We start from the raw sequence: 22981 nt of genomic DNA, 5'->3' as shown, positions 1-22981 counted from the left end.
TTCACCTCACATCAGCTCCAAACTACCTTTTTTGAGTCAAAATAAATTTCTCTTATTTGAGTGAAAATAATAAAGTTCTCTTATTATTTCCCTAGGATAAATTTCTACAATTTCTCTACTCTTCCTTATAGGAAAAGTTTCAAGTTTTCTCTTGAAACCACTTACTCTTGTTCTTAGTTCTCCCCAATTTCTCTCTCTCTCTATATGTGTGTGTGTGTTTATTGATTTCCAGAAAATATACATGGTATTTTAAGGAGACAGATAGAACCTGTCACGTGAAAGTATGATTAATATGTCATGCAATTTATAGGTATTATGTCTTTTGAAATATCCAGTACATAGATGGCTGAGAATCATTTCTAAGGAGCACCCTGGCAGAACTTCTTCCAGAATAGATTTATTCGTTCTTCTGGCAGTCCATGGTATGTTCAATATTCTTCACCAACACCATAATTCAAAGGCATCAATTCTTGTTTAGTGTCCTTTATTCACTGTACACCTTTTGCATGCATATGAGACAATTGAAAATACTGTGGCTTAGGTCAGGAGCACCTTAGTCCTCAAAATGACACCTTTGCTTTTTAACATTTTAAAGAGGTCATTTGCAGGAGATTTACCCAATGCAATATGTTGTTTAATTTCTTGACTGTTGCTTCCATGGATGTTGATTGTGGATCCAACTAAAATGAAATCCTTAACAACTTCAGTCTTTTCACTGTTTATCATGATGTTGCTTATTGGTTCAGTTGTAAGGATTTTTGTTTTCTTTATGTTGAGGTATAAACCATACTGAAGGCTGTAATCTTTAATCTTCATCAGTAAGTGTTTCAAGTCCTCTTCACTTTCAGCAAGCAAGGTTGTGTCATCTGCATCTCCTCAAAAAGCTAGCCTTCCTTTTTCTCTATCCTTCCAAAGAGGCAAGGAGGAGTGTGAGGATTCATTTCTCTCAATTGAAAGAAATGCAATTCAAACTAACTTAAGAAACATAAAAAACCCAGTGCTGTCAAGTAGATTCCGACTCATAGCGACCCTATAGGACAGAGTACAACTGCTCCATAGAGTTTCCAAGGAGCGCCTGGCGGATTTGAACTGCTGACCCTTTGGTTAGCAGCCATAGCACTTAACCACTACACCACCAGAAACACAGGATATATTTATTGGCATGCATAAAAAAAGGAGCCCTGGTGGTGCAATGGTTAAGTACTTGGCAGCTAACCAAGAAGCTGGAAGTTCAAACCAATCAGCCACTCCACGTGAGAATGATATAGCAATTCTACCCTGTCCTACAGGGTCTCTATGAGTTGGAATAGATTCAATAGCAATGAGTTTTTCTCGTTCTTTGTTTGTTTTTAGTTAAAAAAAAAAAAAAAAACTTGGGGAGACAGGGCCAGATTTATAAATGTCTCAGGTACCTTAAAGACTCTTTCCCTCAACTGTTTGTCTGCTACATTCTTTCAAGGTAGCTTCTTCATGAAGTATCAGACTTGTATACCTGCTCTTCTAAGGCTCATACCTTTATATCCTTAAAACCAAAAAGATAGTGATCACCCTTTCAGTGGTAGAAATTTGAAAATTTTAGGAAAGATTTTCCCTAAGTACTGGCCCACCTTACGGCATGTGTCCAACCTAGATACTATCACTGCAGCCAGGGGATAAAGTGGTATAATAGAAGTGCTGTGATACACGAAGGATGGAAAGTGGGAGAAACACACACACACACACACACACACACACACAAGAAAGGGTTTGCATGGACCTACAAAGAAATACCATGGAATACTAATGAAATATTAATCATATTAAGGCAATGTTAAGCACCAAAGGCCATAAAAAGGACAGAAGTAAAAAGTCATGTAAAAATAATTATTAAAATTGTGTACAACTGATATAAAAATACATATATAGCTTAATGGATCAGAACGATGAATATGAAAAACAAGAGGTTCAATAAAACCTCTTAAAACAATTACTCCACAAATAGTTTTGGAAAAATTAAATCCATTTAATTTTTTAAGCTAATTTATATACAGAACACATTCATATACTGTCTTCCTCACCAACTCCAATATCCAACCAAATTCCAGGTGAACAAATAAATATAGAAAGGAACATTATGGGTGTGAAATGAAACATTTATCAGTTCTGTAGAAATAAAACATTGACATCTTTCAAACAATGCAAACTATGTTGTTATTGTTGTTAGGTTCTGTCGAGTCACTTCCAACTCATGGTGACACTATGTACAATAGAATGAAACACTGCATGGTCCTGCGCCATCTTCACGATCATTGTTATGCTTAAGTCCATTGTTGTAGCTACTGAGTCAATCCATCTCATTGAAGGTCGTCCTCTTTTTCGCTGACCCTCTACTTTGCCAAGCATAATGTCTTTCTCCAGGGACTGATCCCTCCTGATAACATGTCCAAAGTATGTGAGATGTAGCCTTGCCATCCTTGCTTCTAAGGAGCATCCTGGTTGTATGTCTTCCAAGACAGATTTGTTCATTTAAGCTATAGTAAAATAAAAATTGAGATTCTTATTTTTAAAAGTTAAAACTTTCAAACAATGAAAAATGATGAAACCAAAATAAGAAAAATTGGAAACCATGAAAATGATTGAATCAGAAATTTACTCAAGAATAATTTTTGAAGACTTTATTGATATTTACTCAAGAATAATATTTGAAGACTTTATTGATACTTATTAGAAAGAATAGCCACTCAACAAATGTGTATTAACAATAACTAGCACTTATAGTGTATCTACATTTAAGGCCTTATTTGAAGTGCTTTGTATATTTTAAATCATTTTATATTAATAATGCTATAAAGCTAATGCTATAAATATCACCATTTTATAGATGAAAAACCTAAAGCATTGGGAAGTTAAGTAACTTGTTTGAGGTTATACTGTTAGAAATTGGTAGAACTAGGATTTTACCACAGTTCATGCTCTTAATCAGTAAATTATACTCTCTTCTGGATACAAAGCACGATTTTCGTCCTGAGAACATACCAGGAACCAAGGCAAATGCAACCCCTGCCCTCAAAAAGCTTATATAATAAATATATAAGTTTAAATATAATTTTAAGTGGTGATAATTTCTATGAAACAACTTACACAGAGTTATGGAAAAAGATTAATGCAATGTTTTTTCTGTGTTCTCTCAGTCCTTCTCTTTCTAATATTATTAACCCCTGCATCACGTCATCTAAAACATTGCCTTTTAAACATGACTATATTTTTTTTTTATACCAAAGATGGAGCCCTGGTGGCCCAGTTGGTATCCACCAGCAGCTCCTTGGAAACCCTATGGGGCAGTTTAGCTCTGTCCTATAGGGTCTATGTGAGTTGGAATTAACTCAATGGCAAAAGTTTTTGTACACCAAAGATAAGTTGCTTGGATGGTGCAACAGTTAAGCATTTGGCTACTAATCAAAATGTTGGAGGTTTGAACACACCAGTGGCTCCACAGGAGAAAGGCCTGGCAATTTGGTTCCATAAAGATTTCAGCCAAAAAAAAAAAAAAAATCCTATGGGGAATTTCTACTCTGTCACTTGGAGTTGCTATGAGTCAAATCGACTGATGACAACTAACAACAACGTACCAAAGATCATATGAAAAGACATATTCACTCCATCAGGTAATCTTGTTTTCAGGGATGATTTATACTGTCTTTCTACTGATTTAACTGAACTTAAGAACAACTCTGTTAAAGTGAATAGAGAACATAAGACAAAAAAATCAGGAAATTGGGATTCAGTTCTGACTGTAACTGGATCACAGTCCATTAGACCAGGGATTGACAAACTTCTTTAATGGGCCAGAAAGTAAATTTTGGTTTCTGTTGCAACTATGCAGTTCTGCCACTGTAGCACAAAAACAGCCATAGATAATATGTAAACAAATAAGTTTGACCATGCTCTAATTAAAAAAAGTATTTATGGGAACTAAAAATGAAATTTCTTATAATTTTCATGTGTCACAAGATACTATTCTCCTTTCCATTTTTTTAAACTATTCGAAAATGTAAAAATCATTTTTAGATTGCGGGCTTAACAGGCCACTTGAGGGCTGTAGTTGGCTGACCCCTTCACTAGATGATCACCTAGGTTGTTTTCCTAGAGTCTTACTCCATCACAGTATTTGAGCAGCCATTTACTGTGTTTCTGCTGTTGCTGGGGATATACTAAACAAGAAAAAAAGTTCCCTCCACTTGAAAATTTCATTGGTCCTCAAATGAAGAAGCACATTAAAACTCATATTCATTAAAATAGAATTGTATTTTAATAAGCATCGTAGGTAATTCTGACGCAAGTAGTTTGGGAACTGCCAAGAGGACCATTGTTCTAAATATAACGTATAAGCATAGAACATATAATCGTGTAACATATTACCCATAAACAAGTGATTACAAAAGGGTGAGTTAAGTATCACAATACAAATAAGAATAAATAAGGGGAAGATTTAAAGGGGCATAAAAATAAGGAATATTCTATGAAAAGTAGGTAGTAGAGAGTATTTAGAAGTTAATTTGGGGAAGTGGAGGGAAAAGGGGCAAGTACAAAAAGCCTCATTCTATATATAATATAGAATTGGATGATGTATATACCTTTTTTTTTCCTTGCTTAGAAAAGAAGGCTGAGGACAATGAAAGGAAAGAAAGGAAACAAACCCTCTAAAACATCTATAATTCCTACCCTAAAGGAACTTACTTTCTTCCTAAGTGGCTCTGCCATTTCCTAGTTCTGTACCTATGGACAATTTCCCTATCTCTTTTAGTTCAATTAGCTCAATTGTAATAAGAGAACTTATAAGGTTGTTGTGAGGTTCAAATGAGTTAATGCATGTAAAGAGCTTAAAATTGTGCTTGGTAGAGTATCTTTCAGTAAATGGTATAATTGTTATTGATATCGATGGCGCTTTGTTGTTGTTAGCCACGATCCTATCTAATTCCTTTAAAAAATGATCAAACTGAGACCCAGAGAAGTGGAGTGTTCTGCTTGTGGGACTAAGTGGCAATTTGTTGGGGACAGGAAGAGGTTTATCCCTCATTCTCTTTAGACTTTCTTTCTTTCTTTTTTTACTCATAAAAATAAGGGTAAAATGACCACATAAGTTCTATTCTCTTCTCATACTGACATTTTATAGTATATATACATTTAGTAGTGGTATAATGGTTAGGAGCTATGGCTGCTACCAGAAGGTCAGCAGTTCGAATCTACCAGCCACTCCTTGGAAACCCTATGGAGCAGTTCTATTCAGTCCTATAGGGTCGCTGAGTTGGAAATGACTCGACTGCACCTAACAACGACAACCACATTTAAAAGATCACATAAAAAATCAAGTTAAAAAGCATGCAGATGAATATGATTTTTACCAATAGAACCCAAGCCAATTGATTACTTTAAAAGGAATCATACAGAATACTGGGTTTAGTATGCATCCTTTGTTATTTCTAAGGAAGAAACTAAGTGAATAAATCCTTTTTATTGCCTTGGCTTGCTTTTTCATATGCTATAATGACTAACGCGTGTTGTTTCTGCTGAGAACTGCCTTCTGTACTTTCTTGAGTACTTTTCAGCCACTTTGAAAAGCTTTTCTTTGCCTTGACTCTTTTCTTTACCACAAAACAGCTAGAAAGAATAGTTCCAAGACATAGCCTATAATTTTGTCAATTCTGCCCTGATTTGAAAAAAAAAAAAAGAAATGTGTGTGTACTTAAAGTGTACAGTGTTAGCCAAGACTGACTGAGGAGCCAAGCCTCAGAGTACTGACACGGGAATATAAACATCAATTAGTCCATCTTCAGAGAGATTAATTTTAATATGATACTTTCAATATTCAGATATTTGATAATGGAAATATAGAATGTTTTACAGAAGAAAACATTCTTTGATGGTTATGAGGGTGGCGAGGGAGGGAAAGGGAAATTCACTGACTAGATAGTAGACAAGAATTATCTTAGGTAAAAGAAAGGGCAACACACAACTGGGGGGAAGTCAGCACAACTGGACTAAACCAAAAGCTAAGAAGTTTCCTGAATATAACCAAACACTTCGATGGACAGAGTAGCAGTGGTGGGGGTCTGGGAACCATGGTTTCAGGGGACATCAGGTCAAATGGCATAACAAATTTTATTTTAAAAAATATTCTGCATACCACTTTGGTGAGTGGCGGCTGGGGTCTTAAAAGGTAGTGAGTGGCCATCTAAGATGCATCAATTGGTCCCAGCCTACCTGGAGAAAAGGAGAATGAAGAACACCAAAGACATGAGGAAAATATTAGCTCAAGAGACAAAAAGGACCACATAAACCAGAGACTCCATCAGCCTGAGACCAGAAGAACTAGATGGTACCTGGCTACCACCAATGACTACCCTGACAGGGAACACAACAGAGAGTCCCTGATGGAGCAGGAGAAAAGTGGAGTGCAGAACTCAAATTCTAGTGAAAAGTCCAGACTTAATGGTCTGACTGAGACTGGAGGAACCCTGGAAGACACGGTCCCAGATTCTGTGCTAACCCAGAACTAAAACCATTCCCAAAGCCAACTCTTCAGACAAAGATTAGACTGGACTGTAAGACATAAAATGATACTCATGAAGACTGTACTTCTTAGTTCAAGTAGGTACATGAGACTAAATGGGCAGCTCCTGTCCAGAGGTGAGATGAGAAAGCAGAAAGGGACAGGATCTGGTTGAATGGACACAGGAAATCCAGAGTGGAGATAAGTGTGCTGTCACATTATGGAGAGAGCAACTAGGGTCACATAAAAATGTGTGTATAGATTTTTGTATGAGAAACTAATTTGAGCTGTAAACTTTTACTTGAAGCACAATAAATTAAAAAAAAGGAAAAGAAATATAGCACATTTTCTGTTTTAAAGCAGAATATTCATTCTAATTGTCCAAAAATTTCTAACAGCAAATGGATTATACTTGAATAAATGGAATACAAAGACATGGTTAATATTGTATAGATTTATCATTAATATTTTTGATAATCAGTCGATTTTCAGAGCATTTTAATACTTCTTTACATACACAAAAATAAATAAAACTGAACCTATTATTCATAAATTTTAACATATTTTATAAAATATGAATATCTATTGGAAGACAGTGACTTTTATTCACAGCACATACCTCTAACCTTGAAACTTATTGGACTATTTGGAGTCCCTGAGTTCCACAAATGGTTAAGAACTGGACTACTAACTAAAAGGTTGGCAGTTTGAGCCCCCTCAAAAGTGCCTCAGAAGACAGACATCGCAGTGATTAACTTCTGAAAGGTCACAGCCTTGAAAACCCTACGGAATTGGAATCAACTTGAGGACAACAACAACAACATTGGACTATTTAGTTTGCTTTTGTTCTCTTTTTAATATAAACTGGTTTCTTTTTTAACTTTTCCCTGGGGGACGAGGACAGCTGTAAGGGGGATGGGGAGAGAGTGCGGAGGAGTTAATTACTACAATCAGTTGTCCTTTCTGCCTTTAACCAAAGGCCAAGCCAAGTTTGCATATTTTGATACCTTAAACTTTAGAGGACAAGGAACCTATGGTGAGCTGAGTCAACGGTGGGGAGTATGGATGGAGGGAGACTCCATTCTGTGGCAAGAAGTACTTTGTTTTAATCAGTATCTTTCTTAAGCTGTATTTGCAGTTTTCATTGTGAGACACATAGTTCATTTTTTAAATAGGATTCTGCTGGCTTCTTTACAGAGTGTAGAAGTTATTTGCTCTGACATCTTCCTGAGTGATGGAGACTATAGCATATTTCTTCATGAAATTCAAAACTTTCAACTAAGTTACTGCCATTATTCTCAGAACTAGAAGTTGGATTATAGTAGTTTTTTTACACTTGGTGTTACACTTCTTGGCATCGTTTTCTTTTTACCTAGATTAATACCCTCCATTAATTTATTTGCTTATTTATATTTTATATCAAGCCTTCCTTTCTTGTCTTGCAATGACAAATATAATTTGTGCAGAATATATTTTTATACCACTGCTTTTTTTGGAAAATTGCTTAAGGCTTCATTTTTTGCTTTCTATTTGAATCAATTTCTCGTCCTTTACCACATTAACAGCTTCCGGGGTCATTTTTATTACTATTCATTGATTGATGCCACTCTTTTAGCTGATGAATCCACTATCATAGCAAGCCTGCACATTAACAATGTCCACAAATCTTTCTGTCCAACATAATTTACATTTCCTGTAGCCTTTTACATATCTCTAATAAAAATGCCAGTACTGAATTTTATAATTATTTTAAATATTAGAAACCTGTTTGAGTGGTAATATGAAAATGAGCACTGCATTTTTATACAAATAATGTATACCTTCTATGTTTGTTTGCCAGTCGCACCCCCACCCCCACCCCACACAAGGTATTTTCATAAGTGCGCTATGCTGATTTTTTTTTACAACAACATGTAGAAAGAAATGGCATAACAGCACTTTCCAAAATACCTCGCAGGTGGAAGGGAGTGGATGCAAACAAAAATAGGTGAGAATTATTTGTGCAAAAATACGATAATCAAGTGTCAAAAATGTAATAGCCAAAATATTGTCTTGATGAACAGAATAAAGCTAGGTAAAGAGTTGTAATTCTTATTAGAAATACATATCAATAACTATGTAGTAAATGAATATTATAAGTAGGGCCCTTAAAAAAAAAAAAAAACCCAAGCATACAGTTGAAACTTTATTGCTATTGGAAAACACTTGATTTTATGCTTAAAACTAAACTGTAGCTGTTTTACATTCCAATTCTTGTTTTGGGCATGGTCTTAAAAATAATATTATCTCAAAAAGAATTTTATTTCACCAGTAGAACTTACTTAAGCATGGATTTCATACTCAGACAAGATATCTTTGTGTCTATAGGTATAAACAAAATCTGCTCATACATAAAATTTGGGAACAAACAAAATTTATATACTGTCATATACTGTACTTTCATCAAAAGGGCACCAGAAACTCCTGATGATACGCGTTTAAGTTTTAGCACCGAAAAAATGTATTCATTCAGAATTGGGAGGGCCAGTCAGCCAAAATGGGTGGGTTAAGGATAAGGGCTATAGACCGTATTCTTTCAGGCAGTAAATATTTGTTGACTGAATGGAAGCAGTGCAGCGGTAACAATTCTAAAATAACAAGCAAAAGAACCTGTGCTTCTCACTGTCAAGCAATTTGGTCATTCATTAGGATAAATAGATTCATTTGTTAAGTCATTCACTCAATAACTTTTTTTCCTTTGCTTGAATGGAGAAAAATTCCTATAATGTAAACTTTTGACTCTTCTCAAAACAAGTTGATCATTCATTGGGATGGTTCAGTTTCATAAGTTTTCAAAGTCTATTCATGCTCACTGAAAAACATTTAAAATAAATGTTACATGCAAGCTGATCAAAGTGCATAGACTATATGAATGTGCTTTATACTTGTTTTAATATATTTGTATGGTACTTATAAATTGTGTTTCCAAAGACCAGATCTGGAAAGTGAAATAGATATTGGCTCGGATCTTTAATTCTCTTTGATTATCTCAATCTTTATGGTTTCTTAATTAATATATAACAACACAAATGCAAACTATTGTGGCTGGAGAGTTGTTTGTGTAAATTGTAAATCCCTACTGTACGACTAGCTGCTTTTCTTTGTTTTTTCATATTGAAACCTCAGTGTGATCTAAGCATGGGATTCATCTAAAATTAGAATAAACATCTGTATAGAAGCAAATTATGTGTTAGAGTAGTGAGAATTCTGTAAGTCTCACTTTTGGAATTGTTAATTGAATTTTGGGTAAAAATAGATAAAAAGAATCTCTGTTCATTAGATGTGGGCATTGTCTGGAAGTTGTTGTTAAATGGGTAAAGACAAATATAATCAAATTCTTATTTAAAAACATTCTTATGTAAATAAGAGAACTTAAAAACATAAGAATAAGGATCCCTGAAGAATTACCAGCAGGGGTTTTATATATAAAAAAAAAAAAATTTTTTTTGTTTTTTTTTTTAGGGGTTTTATATACACATGATTTATTTTAAAAAATAGTTGGGAAATTTTCAAGGTAGGTCAAAATGTTTATGCCATATATAATAGCTATAAATAATGTAAACTGCATGATTTCTATTCCTAGCAATAATTGTAGACATCTTCTAACTATGCCTGAATTGTTTTGCTAAAGCAGGTCAGGTAAATCCCCTAGGTAAAGGACTATAGAACAAGAATTCTGACCTGGATAAATATTTGGATCATACATGCAATGAAACATTTTATTAGTTTTCAAAAGGCATTAAATCAAAATGCTTAAAGAAGTAAATTATAAAAAAAACAAAATTATAAAGGCCTCCAAAATTGGAAACGTGGATTGGAAACCGGACTTTGCTGTATCTTTTTCTTTGTGACCTCAACTATATTCCCTATGCTGGTTTTCTCATGTGTAAAATGAAAACAATTGTGCTCATTTTATGGGGTTATTGGGAAGACTAAATGAGATAACGCATGTAAATTGCTTCACACAGTATGTGGCATATAAAACATGTTGAACATGTTGCAGCTATTATTATTGTTGTTCATAGTTCTTAATTAAGAATTTAATTTCCAGACTCTTGTTTCTTTCTTTCTTATCTGACTTGATGGAAGAGTCCTGTACATTAATATTTTCAGAAACATAAAGAAGAGAAAAACCAAGTGAGAATTAAATTAATTTAAATGCCTTTTCTTTTTTATTTTGATAATAATATTGGTGGTAATGAATTCCAGGGTAACCTTAGACTCCAGGAAAACATTTTGTCATATGAAAATCCATTCTTACTCTAAAGCACATAAAAACAACATGTTCTTCAATGAACATAAGTGATATTACCTAAAGCAAAATATACTTGCAAATATACTAGTAATGTATTTTAAAAGACCATGAAATATCCCACTACTTCATATTTACATATTGTGTCTTATTTCTTGCCTTAAGCTGCCCTTCCTTGATCCTGCTCATAACCTCCTTTATAGTTGCCTGTGTTTCTACTCTGCCTCCTCACATCTGGATGTGATTATCAAAAAGCCTATGTCAGTACTTCTTGCTCTTTTTCTTCTTTATTCTTCCAGTGAGCTCTTCCATGACCAGGGCTCCTTTTTAACCTTGAGTCATGTAATAAGAGAGTTTGGAAAACCTTCCAGGTCATATAGTCTTTTGTGCAGATGTCTCTACGTAGAAGATTTTTTTATCCATGTATCAGTCCTCATGTACTTTTCTATCCATTTATTTCTAATTCTTCTATCCATTTATTTCTAACTATTCAAATGTCTTTTCCACTTAAATAGTCTGCTATCATTTAACCTTCCACAAATATTTCTAGAGTACCTCCTTTTTGTCAGTGTCCTAAGAACTGGGAATAAATAGTGAATCAGATATAGTTTCTATAGGGCACTCACTGTCAAAATAGGAAGTCAGAAAACTACCAGCCAATTGGAAGAGAAAGTGAAAAATTATATGAGACCTTGGAAAATGCTAAAGGTTGTGTAACATTAATCCTTGAGAGGGGGATAATCCCAGAATATATCCTAAAGTGAGTGACCTTTAAGATAAGCCTGAAAAGAAGTCTAACAGGCCATCAAGAAGGTGAAAATGCAACCAACGAGGTATAAAAACTCACAGCCAGGATGACATTGTGTATATGTGTGACTGCAAACCCTTCAGTAAACTAGAGCATAAAGTATGAATAGGAAGATAAAGATATGAGTCCAGATCAGTTTATTATTGTCATTACATAATGAGTACTTAGTATATACCACCTTTAACTAAGTATTTTACAATGTTGTTGTTGTTGTTAGGTGCTGTTGAGTCAGTTCCAACTCATAGTGACTGTATGTACCACAGAAGGAAACACTGTCCGGTCCTGAGCCATGCTCACAATTGTTATGTTTGAGCCCATTGTTTTGCAGCCACTGTGTCAATCCATCTCATTGAGGGTCTTCCTCTTTTCTGCTGACCCTGTGCTTTACCAAGCATGATATCCTTCTCCAGGGACTGACCCCTCCTGACAACATGCCCAAAGTATGTGAGACTATCCTTGCTTCTAAGGAGTGTTCTGGTTGAACTTCTTCCAAGACATATTTGTTTGTTCTTTTGACAGTCCATGGTATATTCAATATTCTTCTCTAATGCCATAATTCCAAGGCGTTGATTCTTCTTCTGTCTGTCTTATTCATTGTCCAGCTTCTGCATGCATATGGTGCCATTGAGAATACCATGCCTTGGGTCAGGCACACCTTAGTCTTCAAGGTGACGTCTTTGCTTTTCAACACTTTAAAGGGGTCCTTTGCAGCAGATTTCCCCAACACAGTGTGTCTTTTGATTTCTTGACTGCTGCTTCCATGGGCGTTGATTGTGGACACAAGTAAAATTAAATCCTTGACAACTTCAGTATGTTCTCCATTTATCATGATGTTGCTTGTTGGTCCACTTGTGAGGATTTTTGTTTTCTTTATGTTGAGGTGTAATCCATGCTGAAGGCTGTAGTCTTTGATCTTCATCAGTAAATACTTCAAGTCCTCTACACTTTTAGCAAGCAAAGTTGTGTCATCTGTATAATTCAGGTTGTTAGAGAGCCTTCTTCCAATCCTGATGTCCCGTTCTTCATATAGTGCAGGCTCTTAGATTATTTGCTCAGCATATAGATTGACTAGGTATGGTGAAAGGATACAACCCTGACGCACACCTTTCCTGACTTTAAACCATGTGCTATCCCCTTCTTCTGTTCAAAAGACTGCCTCTTGATCTACGTACAGGTTCCTCATGAGCACCATGTGTTGTAGAATTCCCATTCTTTACAATGTTATCCATAACTTGTTATCATCCACACAGTCAAATGCCTTAGTATAGTCAATAAAACACAGGGGAACATCCTTCTGGTATTCTCTGCTTTCAGCCAGAATACATCTGACATTGGTAATCATATCCCTGGTTCCACATCCTCTTCTGAATCCAGCCTGAATTCCTGGCAGTTCCCTGTGGATATACTGCTGCAGCTGCTTTTGAATGATCTTCAGTAAAATTTTGCTTGCATGTGATATTAATGACAGAGACCAAATTCAAACTAATTTGAGCACAGATGGAGATTTTTGTGGAGGTTGATATTGCTGAAATGCCAGAAGTAAAAATAACTTAAAATTTCTTGAATTGGGAGTATAAGTGATTTATCAGGGCTCCGTGTCTTCCACATGCTTTCTCCATGAGGAAGAGCTGATAGCTAACAGCATTTCGATCACATCTTGCAGGTAAAAAGAGAGCATCTTCCCCTGTAGCTCTGTCAGAAACAATTTAGGAAGCATTATGTTTGCCCTGGCTCAGATCACATGCCCACTCATTTGGCATAGGGAAGGAAAATTTACCAGTGAAAATATAAGATGCTGTTACAAAAAAGGAAGATGACCAGCATTCTATGAACCTTCAATGTATTGATAAACCAAACCAAATCAAACCCATTGCTGCTGAGTTGATCTCGACTCATAGTGACCCTATAGGACAGAGTAGAACTGCCCCATAAGATTTCCAAGGAGCAGCTGATGGATTCAAAATGCTGACCTTTTGGTTAGCAGTCACACACTTAACCACTGTGCCACCAGTGCTCCAATGTGTTGATAACACCCTGAACATGTGTGCAATATTTGACTCTATGTGAATCTCTCCAGAGGAGGCGTCCATACTTTTAGATGTGCAAAGGATTCCAGGGTGGGAAGGTGTCAGTACTTGGAAAGGACATGCTTCTCCCTCTTCTCCCAATTGATGTTGTTGTCATATACCGTTCAGTGGATTCTGACTCATAGTGACCCTATAAGACAGAGTAGAACTGCCCCATAGGGTTTCCAGAGCTGTAATCTCCACAGAACCTGACTGCCACATCTTTGACAGAACAGCCTGTGGAGTACAAAGGCAAATGCAAAGCCATGTAAAACGATGTTACAAAGTCAAAAGCTTAAGAATATGGAGTTAACTTATACTTGATTCCTACTTAGTTCCACTTGGTAATTTATTTTTACCTCTGTTTAATCACTTTTCAAATGTGGGTCATAACAACTGTTTTGCAGATAAAAATAGTTTAGCACAGGATTTGGCACATAGCGAGCTTTCAGTACTTTCTTGTAGTTATATAAGAAATTGATAAGCCTAGAGCTTTCCCAGAAATGTAACCTCCCATACAGCATGTCATTCTTTTTGGGGTGGGCCACGTTGGATGGCAGTAATGAGTCCAGGCATTCCTCAGTACTCTTATAGACAGGTCAGTTGGGCTTTCCCTCTGATAGCATATCATCTCAGCAAGAGCCCACAGCATGTTTCCAAGTTATCAGCTGCTTTTTATATTTACTTGCTATTGCCAGTGGGTTCTCTCAGGCTATCTCCAATATTGACTTCTGAAGTTAGCTGGGAGGATTTTCTAAGGAAGGCATATGCTATCTTCAGCTACAGTGATTTTCTAGGTGATCATCTTAGCCCCCTCAAACATATTGGAGCAAGGACTCAGCCCCCAAAGTTGGATTCCAGAAAGAGAACTTCTCACTTTCCCCAATGTGAAAGGAAGACTCAAGCTCATTAATGCCTACAATTAAGTCATATGCTGAAATTTTGCTTTTATGACTCTTCAGGGTAATTTGTTATGGGGGAAAAATTAAAAAAAAAAAGTTGCCTTCATGTAGATTCTACTCATGGCAACCCCATATGTTTCAGAATAGAACTGCACTCCATGAAATTTTCAGTGACTATGATCTTACAGAAGTACATTGCCAGGCTTTTCTTCGGAGGCACCTCTGGTTAGACTCTAACCACCAACCTTTCAGTTAGTAGCTGTGTGCTTATCTGTTAGTACCACCCAGAGACTCTTAACAGAATCAAATCACACAGGGTGATTGAGAATATATTCTCCTATTCCAAAAGCCTAATGTATGGACTTGATTACCAAAAAAAAAAAAATACTGGTTCATGGTTGAAAATTATGTCCCATTTGGAATTAATTATCATGTAACTGCCACTTTGCAAACAATGTGCAGCTTACAATTTTTTAAAACATGTTGGCACAATCATACTTGCATGCAATGTTATCCATATGAATTTGGTGTGTAGATGCTCTTTCCATAAAGATATTGATTCATCGCTTTACAAATTTATTCAGCAAAACTTTATAGATGGCCTACTTAAGACACTACAATATATTTAAATTTTATCTGATTTATGTACAAATGGAAGGTAATCTTTTAGCTGAGAGTTAAATTTGGTGTTTATGATATTTTATAATCAGCCTTCCTTCACTTGTAAGTAGATTAAATAATAGAAAAAAAAAGTGCATAGGACTTTTTAAATTTATTGGTAGGGCCTCTGAATAGCAGGAATGGCTTATGCTCATCTACTAACCCAAAGGTTTGGCAGTTTGCAACCACCCAAGGTTTGCCTTGAAAGAAAGTACTGGCAATGTATTTCTGAAAAATCAGCCATTGACTATCCTGTGGAGCAGAGTTACATTCTCTAACACATGGCATCACCTGGAGCCAGAATCATCTAGATAGCAGCAGGTTGTCTTAGCACATCTGTTAAGTTCTTGTTGTCGTCACAAAATGTTGGCAAGCAGTGAGTTCTAGCTAGATTTTCAAAAATTTATAACAAAATTTTATTACATATAAATGATAATAAAATTATTCTATGGGAAAAATAAGACGTTAAGAATGTACTCTTCAAAATTATGTTACCAGTAACTTTCATTCTTGTTGTTCCTTTGATAAAATCCATTTTATGTCAACTAATATAAGATGAATATCTCTGAAAGTTGTTGAGTGTTCTAAATCTTTACCTTTTGTTTTTTTCTGAATTAATTGTGTTTTGATCCTTTCTTCCCATTTCCATTCATCATTTAATTCAACACATTTTTATCGAACACCTCACATGTAATATTACGTGCTGTATCATATGAAATCATTTTTAATAAAGCATTACATTGAAAATTATTTTCCCATGATATATTATCAGAATTTATGCTAACCAAATCGGTAAATAAATGAATAAAATATTACATTTTAATGAGTGTTACACACAGAGAATAAACAGGGATATATTATAGAAAGTGATTGATAGACAAGTCTGTTCTATCAGAAGAGTGATTTTCAGTTGAGTTTTAAAAGCTGTGGTCCAGGCTGGGAAGGATGGCTCAGACAGTGTGTTGTTGTTGTAAAGTGCTGTCGAGTCAGTGCCAACTCATAACGACCTTAGGTACAATGGAACAAAACACTGCCCTAGCCTGAGCCATCTTTACAATCTTTGCAATGCTCAAGCCCATTGTTGAAGCCACTGTGTCAATCTATCTCACTGGGTGTCTTCCTCCCTTTAGCTGACCCTCTACCTTACCATGCATGATGTCCTTCCTTCTCCCAAAATTGTTCAGTCCTGATAACATATCCAAAGTACATGAGATGAAGCATTGCAATCATCACTTCTAAGGGGCATTCTGGCAGTACTTCTTCCGTGCTAGATTTGTTCTTTCTTCTCACATTCCATGGTATATTCAGTATTCTTCACCAACACTATAATTCAAGGCATCAATTGTTCTTTATTCATTGTCCAGCTTTCGCGTGCATGTGAGGTGATTGAAAATACCATGGCTTGGGTCAGGACACCTTAGTCCTCAAAATGACACCTTTGCTTTTTAACACTTTGAAGAGGTCTTTTGCAGCAGATTTACCCAATGCAGTATGTTGTTTAATTTCTTGACTGTTGCTTCCGTGGGTGTTGATTGTGGATATAAATAAAATGGAATCCTTGACAACTTTGATCTTTTTCCCGTTTTCATGATGTTGCTTTTTGGTCCAGTTGTGAAGATTTTTGTTTTCTTTATGTTAAATTGTAATTCATACTGAAGGCTGTAGTCTTTGATCCTCATCAATAAGAGCTTCAAGTCCTCTTCATTTTCGGCAAGCAAGGTTGTGTCATGTAATAGCATAGGTTGTTAATGAGTCTTCCTCCAGTCCTGATGCTGTGTTCTTCTTTGTATAGTCCAGCTTCTTGGCTTATTTGCTCAGCATACAGATTTAATAAGTATGGTGAGAGGATGCAACCCTGATGCACGCCTTTCTTGACTTTAAACCATGCAGTATGCCCTTGTTCTGTCCAAATGACTGCCTCTTGGTCTATGTACAGGTTCCTCAGGAGCACAATTAAATGTTCTGGAGTTCCCATTCTTTGCAAAGTTATCCATAAATTGTTAACATTTTCATAGTCGAATGCCTTTGCATTGTCAAAAAAAAAAAAAGCAAGTAAATATCTTTTTGGCATTCTCTACTTTTAGCCAAGACCCATCTGAATAAGGCTTGAATTTTTAGCAGTTCCCTGTTGATGTACTGCAGTAACCGCTTTTGAATGATCTTCAACAAAATTTTACTTGTGTGTGATATTAATGTTCAATAGTTTCTGCATTCTCTTGGATCACCTTTCTTTGGAATGGGCATAAATATGAATCTCTTCCAGTTGGTTGGCCAGGCAGCTGTCTTCCCAAATTTTTGGCATAGATGAGTGAGCACTTTCAGCACTACATTCATTTGCTGAAGCATCTCAATCGGCATTCCGTCAGTTCCTGAAATTTTGTTTTTCACCAATGCCTTCGGTACAGCTTTGACTTTTTCCTTCAGTATCACTGGCTCTTGATCATATGCTTCCTCCTGAAATGGTTGAACATTAATTAATTCTTTTTGCTACAGTGATTCTGTGTATGCCTTCTGTCTTCTTAAGATGTTCCCTAAGCCATTTAAATATTTTGCCCATAGAATCCTTGGGTTGTTTTTGTATGGCCTTTCTTGCCATGATCTTTTAAGTCCCACCCAGGTGATTGGGAGGAACTATACTGATAGAATAGTTGTAGCCTACCAACGGGCTTGGTCAGTTTTGCCATCCCGCTAGGCTTGAAATAAGCCACTTCAGAGGCAGGAAAGTGAAGAGTCCCACCAAAACCACAGAAGAAAAGCCAGGAGCTGGTGCATCTTTTGAATCCAGGATCCCTGCACTGGGATTCTCCTGGGACTAGGTGACCAAGAGAGAGCAAGCTGTAACCCTGAAGGCAGTGACAAGCAGTAGCAGGAGAGGCCCAGCAGCAGGAGACAGCTCAGTGGGCTTCCTGACCCACAAAGAGAAAAAAACAAGAAGAAACCTACACCTGACCCACAAATTTGGGATTTGCCAACCACCACAACCATGTGAGCCATTTCTTTTATATGGTTGGAGAGTTCTATAAGAACCATTGCAAAGAATTAGAGAACCCAAAGAAGGAAGGGAAAGTACTGAGGGGAGAGTGAGTAGTTGATGTTAGAGATGATGGGGTGGTACAGCAACTTGGAAAATTGGACATTTGAGACATCTATAACCTCTGCCTCATATGAACCACCTTTGTGCTGATCCTCATAAAATAAATTATTTGTTTAATATTGAGACTTGAGGCTTGAATTTTTTCTTCAGATCTTTCAGCTTCAGAAATGCTGAACTATTCTTCTCTTTGGGTTTTCTAAATCTAAATTTTTGCATATTTCATTATAATACTTTACTTTGTCAAGCCGCCCCTTGAAATCTTCTGTTCAGCTCTTTTACTTCATCATTTCTTCTTTGTGCTTTATCTACTCTACATTCAAGAGCAAGTTTCAGAGTCTCTTCTGACATCCATTTTGATCTTTTCTTTCTTTCCTGTTTCATGATCATTTGCTTTCTTCATGTGTATTGTCCTTGATGTCATTCCACAGTTCATCTGGTCTTTGGTAATTAGTGGTCAATGTGTCAAAGCTATTCTTGAGATGGTCCCTAAATTCAGGTGGGATATACTCAAGGTCCTACTTTGGCTCTCATGGATTTGTTTTAATTTTCTTTAGCATTAACTTGAACTCGTATATGAGCAATTGATAGTCTGTTTCACAGTTGGCCCCTGGCCTTGTTCTAACTAATGATATTGAGCTTCTCCATTGTCTCTTTCGACAGATGTAGTTGATTTAATTCCTGTGTATTCCATCTGGCAAAGTCCACATGTATTGTCGCCATTTTTATTGTTGAAAAAAAAGTATTTGCAATGAATAAGTCATTGGTTTTGCAAAATTCTATCACACCATCTCTGGAGTCATTTCTATCATCATGGTCATATTTGCCAACTATCAATCCTTCTTTGTTTCCAATTTTCACATTCCAGTCACCAGTATTTATCAATGTATCTTGATTGCATTTTGATCATTTTCAGACTGCAAAAGTTGGTAAAATCTTCAATTTCTTCATCTTCGGCATTGGTGGTTGGTGCATAAATTTGAATAATGGTCATATTAACCAGTCTTACTTGTAGGTGTATGGATATTATCCTATCACTGACAACATCGTATTTCAGGATATATCTTGAAATGTTCTTTTTGATGATGAATGCAATGCCATTCCTCTTCAAGTTGTCATTCCTGGCATAGAAGACCAGGTGATTGTCTGATTCAAAATGGCCAATCCCAGCCCATTTCATCCCCTAGGATATCAACCGTTATGTGTTTCATTTCATTTTTGACAACTACCAGTTTTCCTAGATTCCTACTTTGTGCATTCCAAAATTCCAATTATTAATTTCTGTTTGCAGCTATTTCTTCTCATTTTGAGTTGTGCTACAACAGCAAATGAAGGTCCTGAAAGCTTTCCTCCATCTACATCATTAATGTGGACTCTTCTTTGAGGAGCCAGCTCTTCTCCAGTTGTATATTGAGGTTTTTCCAACCTGAGGGGCTCATCTTCTGGTACAATATCAGAGACACTGTTCCACTGCTATTCATAACATTTTCACTGGCCACTATTTTCAGAAGTAAATTGCAAGGTCTTTATTCCTACTCTGTCTTCGTTTAGAAGCTCCACTGAAACCTGTCCACTTTGGGTAGCCCTGCTGGTATTTGAAATACCAATGTCATAGCTTCCAGCATCACAGCAACATAAGCCACCAGAGTATGGCAAACTGTCAGAAGAGTGGTGGGAAGCAAAGGGATGAAAGAGTGAATTGAGATGATGTTGAAGAGGTATGTGAGGACCAGATCATGTAGGACATTATACAACTTGTTATGAAGTTTGAATTTATGCTAGGTAAGTTGGGAAAACATTTTTTTTTTTTTTTAGAAAGTTGAGGAGTGAAGTGATATAACTTGAGCTTTAAAAAATGAATCTGACTGCTTTGTGAATAATAGATTGTAGTTATGCAAGAGCAGAAATGCAAAACCTAATTACATGGTAATTGCAGTACTATAAGAGAGTGAGGAGTGTTTACATAGTAGGTCTTCATTATGTGATGATTCACACTTAAGAAATAGTATGACATATGTACAAATGGCAGAGTTCATATGCAGGATCACCTAATCTCATGAACATATCTTGGCCCATCTGAGCATTGGAGCAATATAGGCATCAGTACAACCACCAAACCCATTGATATCTTTCATTTATTTGATGATTATTGACGTGTTACGTAGCATGTGTCATAATTTCAACATAAGTGATTTGAAATATTGTTCAATATTATATATTAAATATTTACTATGGACATTGTTTGCTCTAGAACCAATACTGGCTCAATATCTGAGTTGATAATATAATAGAATTTGCCATGAAATAAATGTTTGGGGATTAACATAATGTTAAAATTTCCAAAATATTGTACAGATTGTAAATCTATAGATAGAAAATGTATTTAAAAAATTTTAAAAGAGTGGAAAGTATTCTTCACTCTATATTACTAAGATCATTTATAATACCAATGAACGTGTTTCTTACTGGAATCACTCATTTGTGTAAAATGGAGCAGAAAGCTTGCAAGAATTAATTGTCCCCTGAGATTTCTTTTTTTGTTGCAAATTAACTAAGTTTGGACTAGAGTGCCAAGATAATGACCATTAGAAGTGATATTATGATTTGTATAAATACTATTCAAAATGTTAATCTAAGTTTTAAAAATATTTTTGAATATTTGCAAAATATGAACATTTGAATAGAAATTAATGTCCACTTTCTGATCACTTGTTAGTATTCATTAGTTCTTAACCATGTTTAATTTTATTTTTTTAATTTATGCTCAATTTTAGATTCTAAAGGCATAGTGTTTTTATTTTGCAGATTGTTGCATTGCGTGAACAAAATGTTCATATTCAAAGAAAAATGGCATCCAGTGAGGGATCCACAGAGTCAGAGCATCTTGAAGGGATTGAGCCTGGTCAGAAAGTCCATGAAAAGGTAAGACACACACAATACACTCTACCATGGAAATGTTTACTTGTTGTGTCATTTGATAGGGATATGAAATAGGAACTTCATTCAATAAACATCCTTTGAATTTGTTGATTTGTTGAAGAATTGCGATGACTTCTCTTCTTATAACTTGTTCCTAATTTGATTAAAAAAAAACACAATTACATATATATAATTGAATTTGCAAATAAGTGTGTGTGTTCATATACAATGTACATTCAGGACTATTTTAAGTAAGATATCAATATTTTTTAATTATAAGTGGTATGACACACAGTTGGTAACTAATCTATGGTTCATTACTGCCTTCTTTTTGGTAATCTTTTATTGGGCTTCATATTTTCCTTGTTTGAGAAGGCACCAGCAGTACTCCTGTTAAGGAGAAACTATGTAAAACAATATCTGAAATCATGGAGCCCTTACCATTTTTTTAGAATGGAGTGATTCTCCTTTTGGGTGGGCTTAGATCTAGGCAAAGAAAACCAGCAGTGTGTTTGGCCACCAGCAGAAGGATTTTTCTGTGCTGATCCACTTATTTCCAGTACAAGAGAAAAATTTTATTGGTAGGTCTGGAATCAAATGAAAATTGCATAGGAGTGTGTACGTGCTGGGCCATGATTCTCAGGAGAATCTCTTGGATATTTGCCTTTAAGAACTTATATCTTTGGATGGTTGTGCTCCTTAGTCATCAAGTCTACATGAATCAGGTAGCTAAATTGGTGTAATTTTGAATGTCGAGGTTCTAAAATATGGAGATTAAGAACCACGTGACTGAACAACAAAACAAATAGCACTATACTGCTTACTAGAAAATAAATTGAGCACTTCCTCAATTACCCAGTTGAAACAAATTCAGGGGCTCTTCATATGTTTCCGACTTCAAGTGTAAAAGCAAAAGACACCAAGTAAACCAGATAAATTTCCTTTAATTGCCTTCATTAAGGGCTTCACTGTTTTAGCCTTTATCCACATATTTTGTAGAAATCTTAAGCTAGGTATTAAAAAATAAACTATAATTTGACAGATGGATTCCAGGAGATGTATTTCAGATTAGAATAAAAATTATTTATTTTTCCTTCGGATATATAAACTTATATTAATGAAGAAAATAAACCACGAACATCTTTAGAACAAGTCATTTGCACTCAAATATCAGTTTAGGAAGATAAAGTGTAATTTTCTAATACTGTTCCATTGTAATCATGTCATCAGTAGTAGACTGCTATGTCTTTACTTGGAGAATAGTATAGTCATGTTGGTTTGGATATGAAAATGGCCTTTATGATCACCCAGTCTTTCTCTTAAGATCTATAAAATATTGTTTTATATAATGCTATATTTATGCTACTTCATTCTGGAATTGGAATTGTATATGATATTAAGAGGTGGGAGGCAATGTAAAAGACATATGCCTTTCTCAGGCAGAAACAACTTGAGGTCTTATCAATTATCTAACAAACTAATCGATGCTTACAGCATTGTTCTAGTATTTCTTGGGGGTGTTCATATACTTTTTTTTTTTAATATTATTTCTTCAAAATATATCTCCTAAATATTCAGGCCTTACAGAATGTAAGATTGTCCGTGTCAGATTGATTTTCAGAAACTGTTTACCAATTTAGGGTTAAGAATTATCTCTGCTGAGCTTTACAGATACAGGTGTATATGAGGAAGATTCTGAGTAGTTGGTGACCTAA

At 35.6% G+C, this 22981-nt stretch overlaps 1 protein-coding gene across 1 annotated transcript in view; it reads left to right on the top strand.

Annotated features, from left to right (window-relative positions):
• The window catches only part of PPFIA2 (PTPRF interacting protein alpha 2), a 556115-nt gene that overhangs the window by 361397 nt on the left and 171737 nt on the right, over window positions 1-22981 (top strand). Inside the window, exon 8 of the mRNA XM_049883963.1 lies at window positions 21153-21269. Within this exon, the coding sequence (XP_049739920.1) occupies window positions 21153-21269 (117 nt within the window). The remainder of the gene's footprint in view (window positions 1-21152; window positions 21270-22981) is intronic.

This window comes from Elephas maximus, chromosome 4 (assembly GCF_024166365.1).
Source record: "Elephas maximus indicus isolate mEleMax1 chromosome 4, mEleMax1 primary haplotype, whole genome shotgun sequence".
NCBI classification, from domain to species: Eukaryota; Metazoa; Chordata; class Mammalia; order Proboscidea; family Elephantidae; genus Elephas; species Elephas maximus.
The sequence above is the reverse complement of the archived record's forward strand: the minus strand, read 5'-3'. Positions and strand labels throughout refer to the sequence as shown.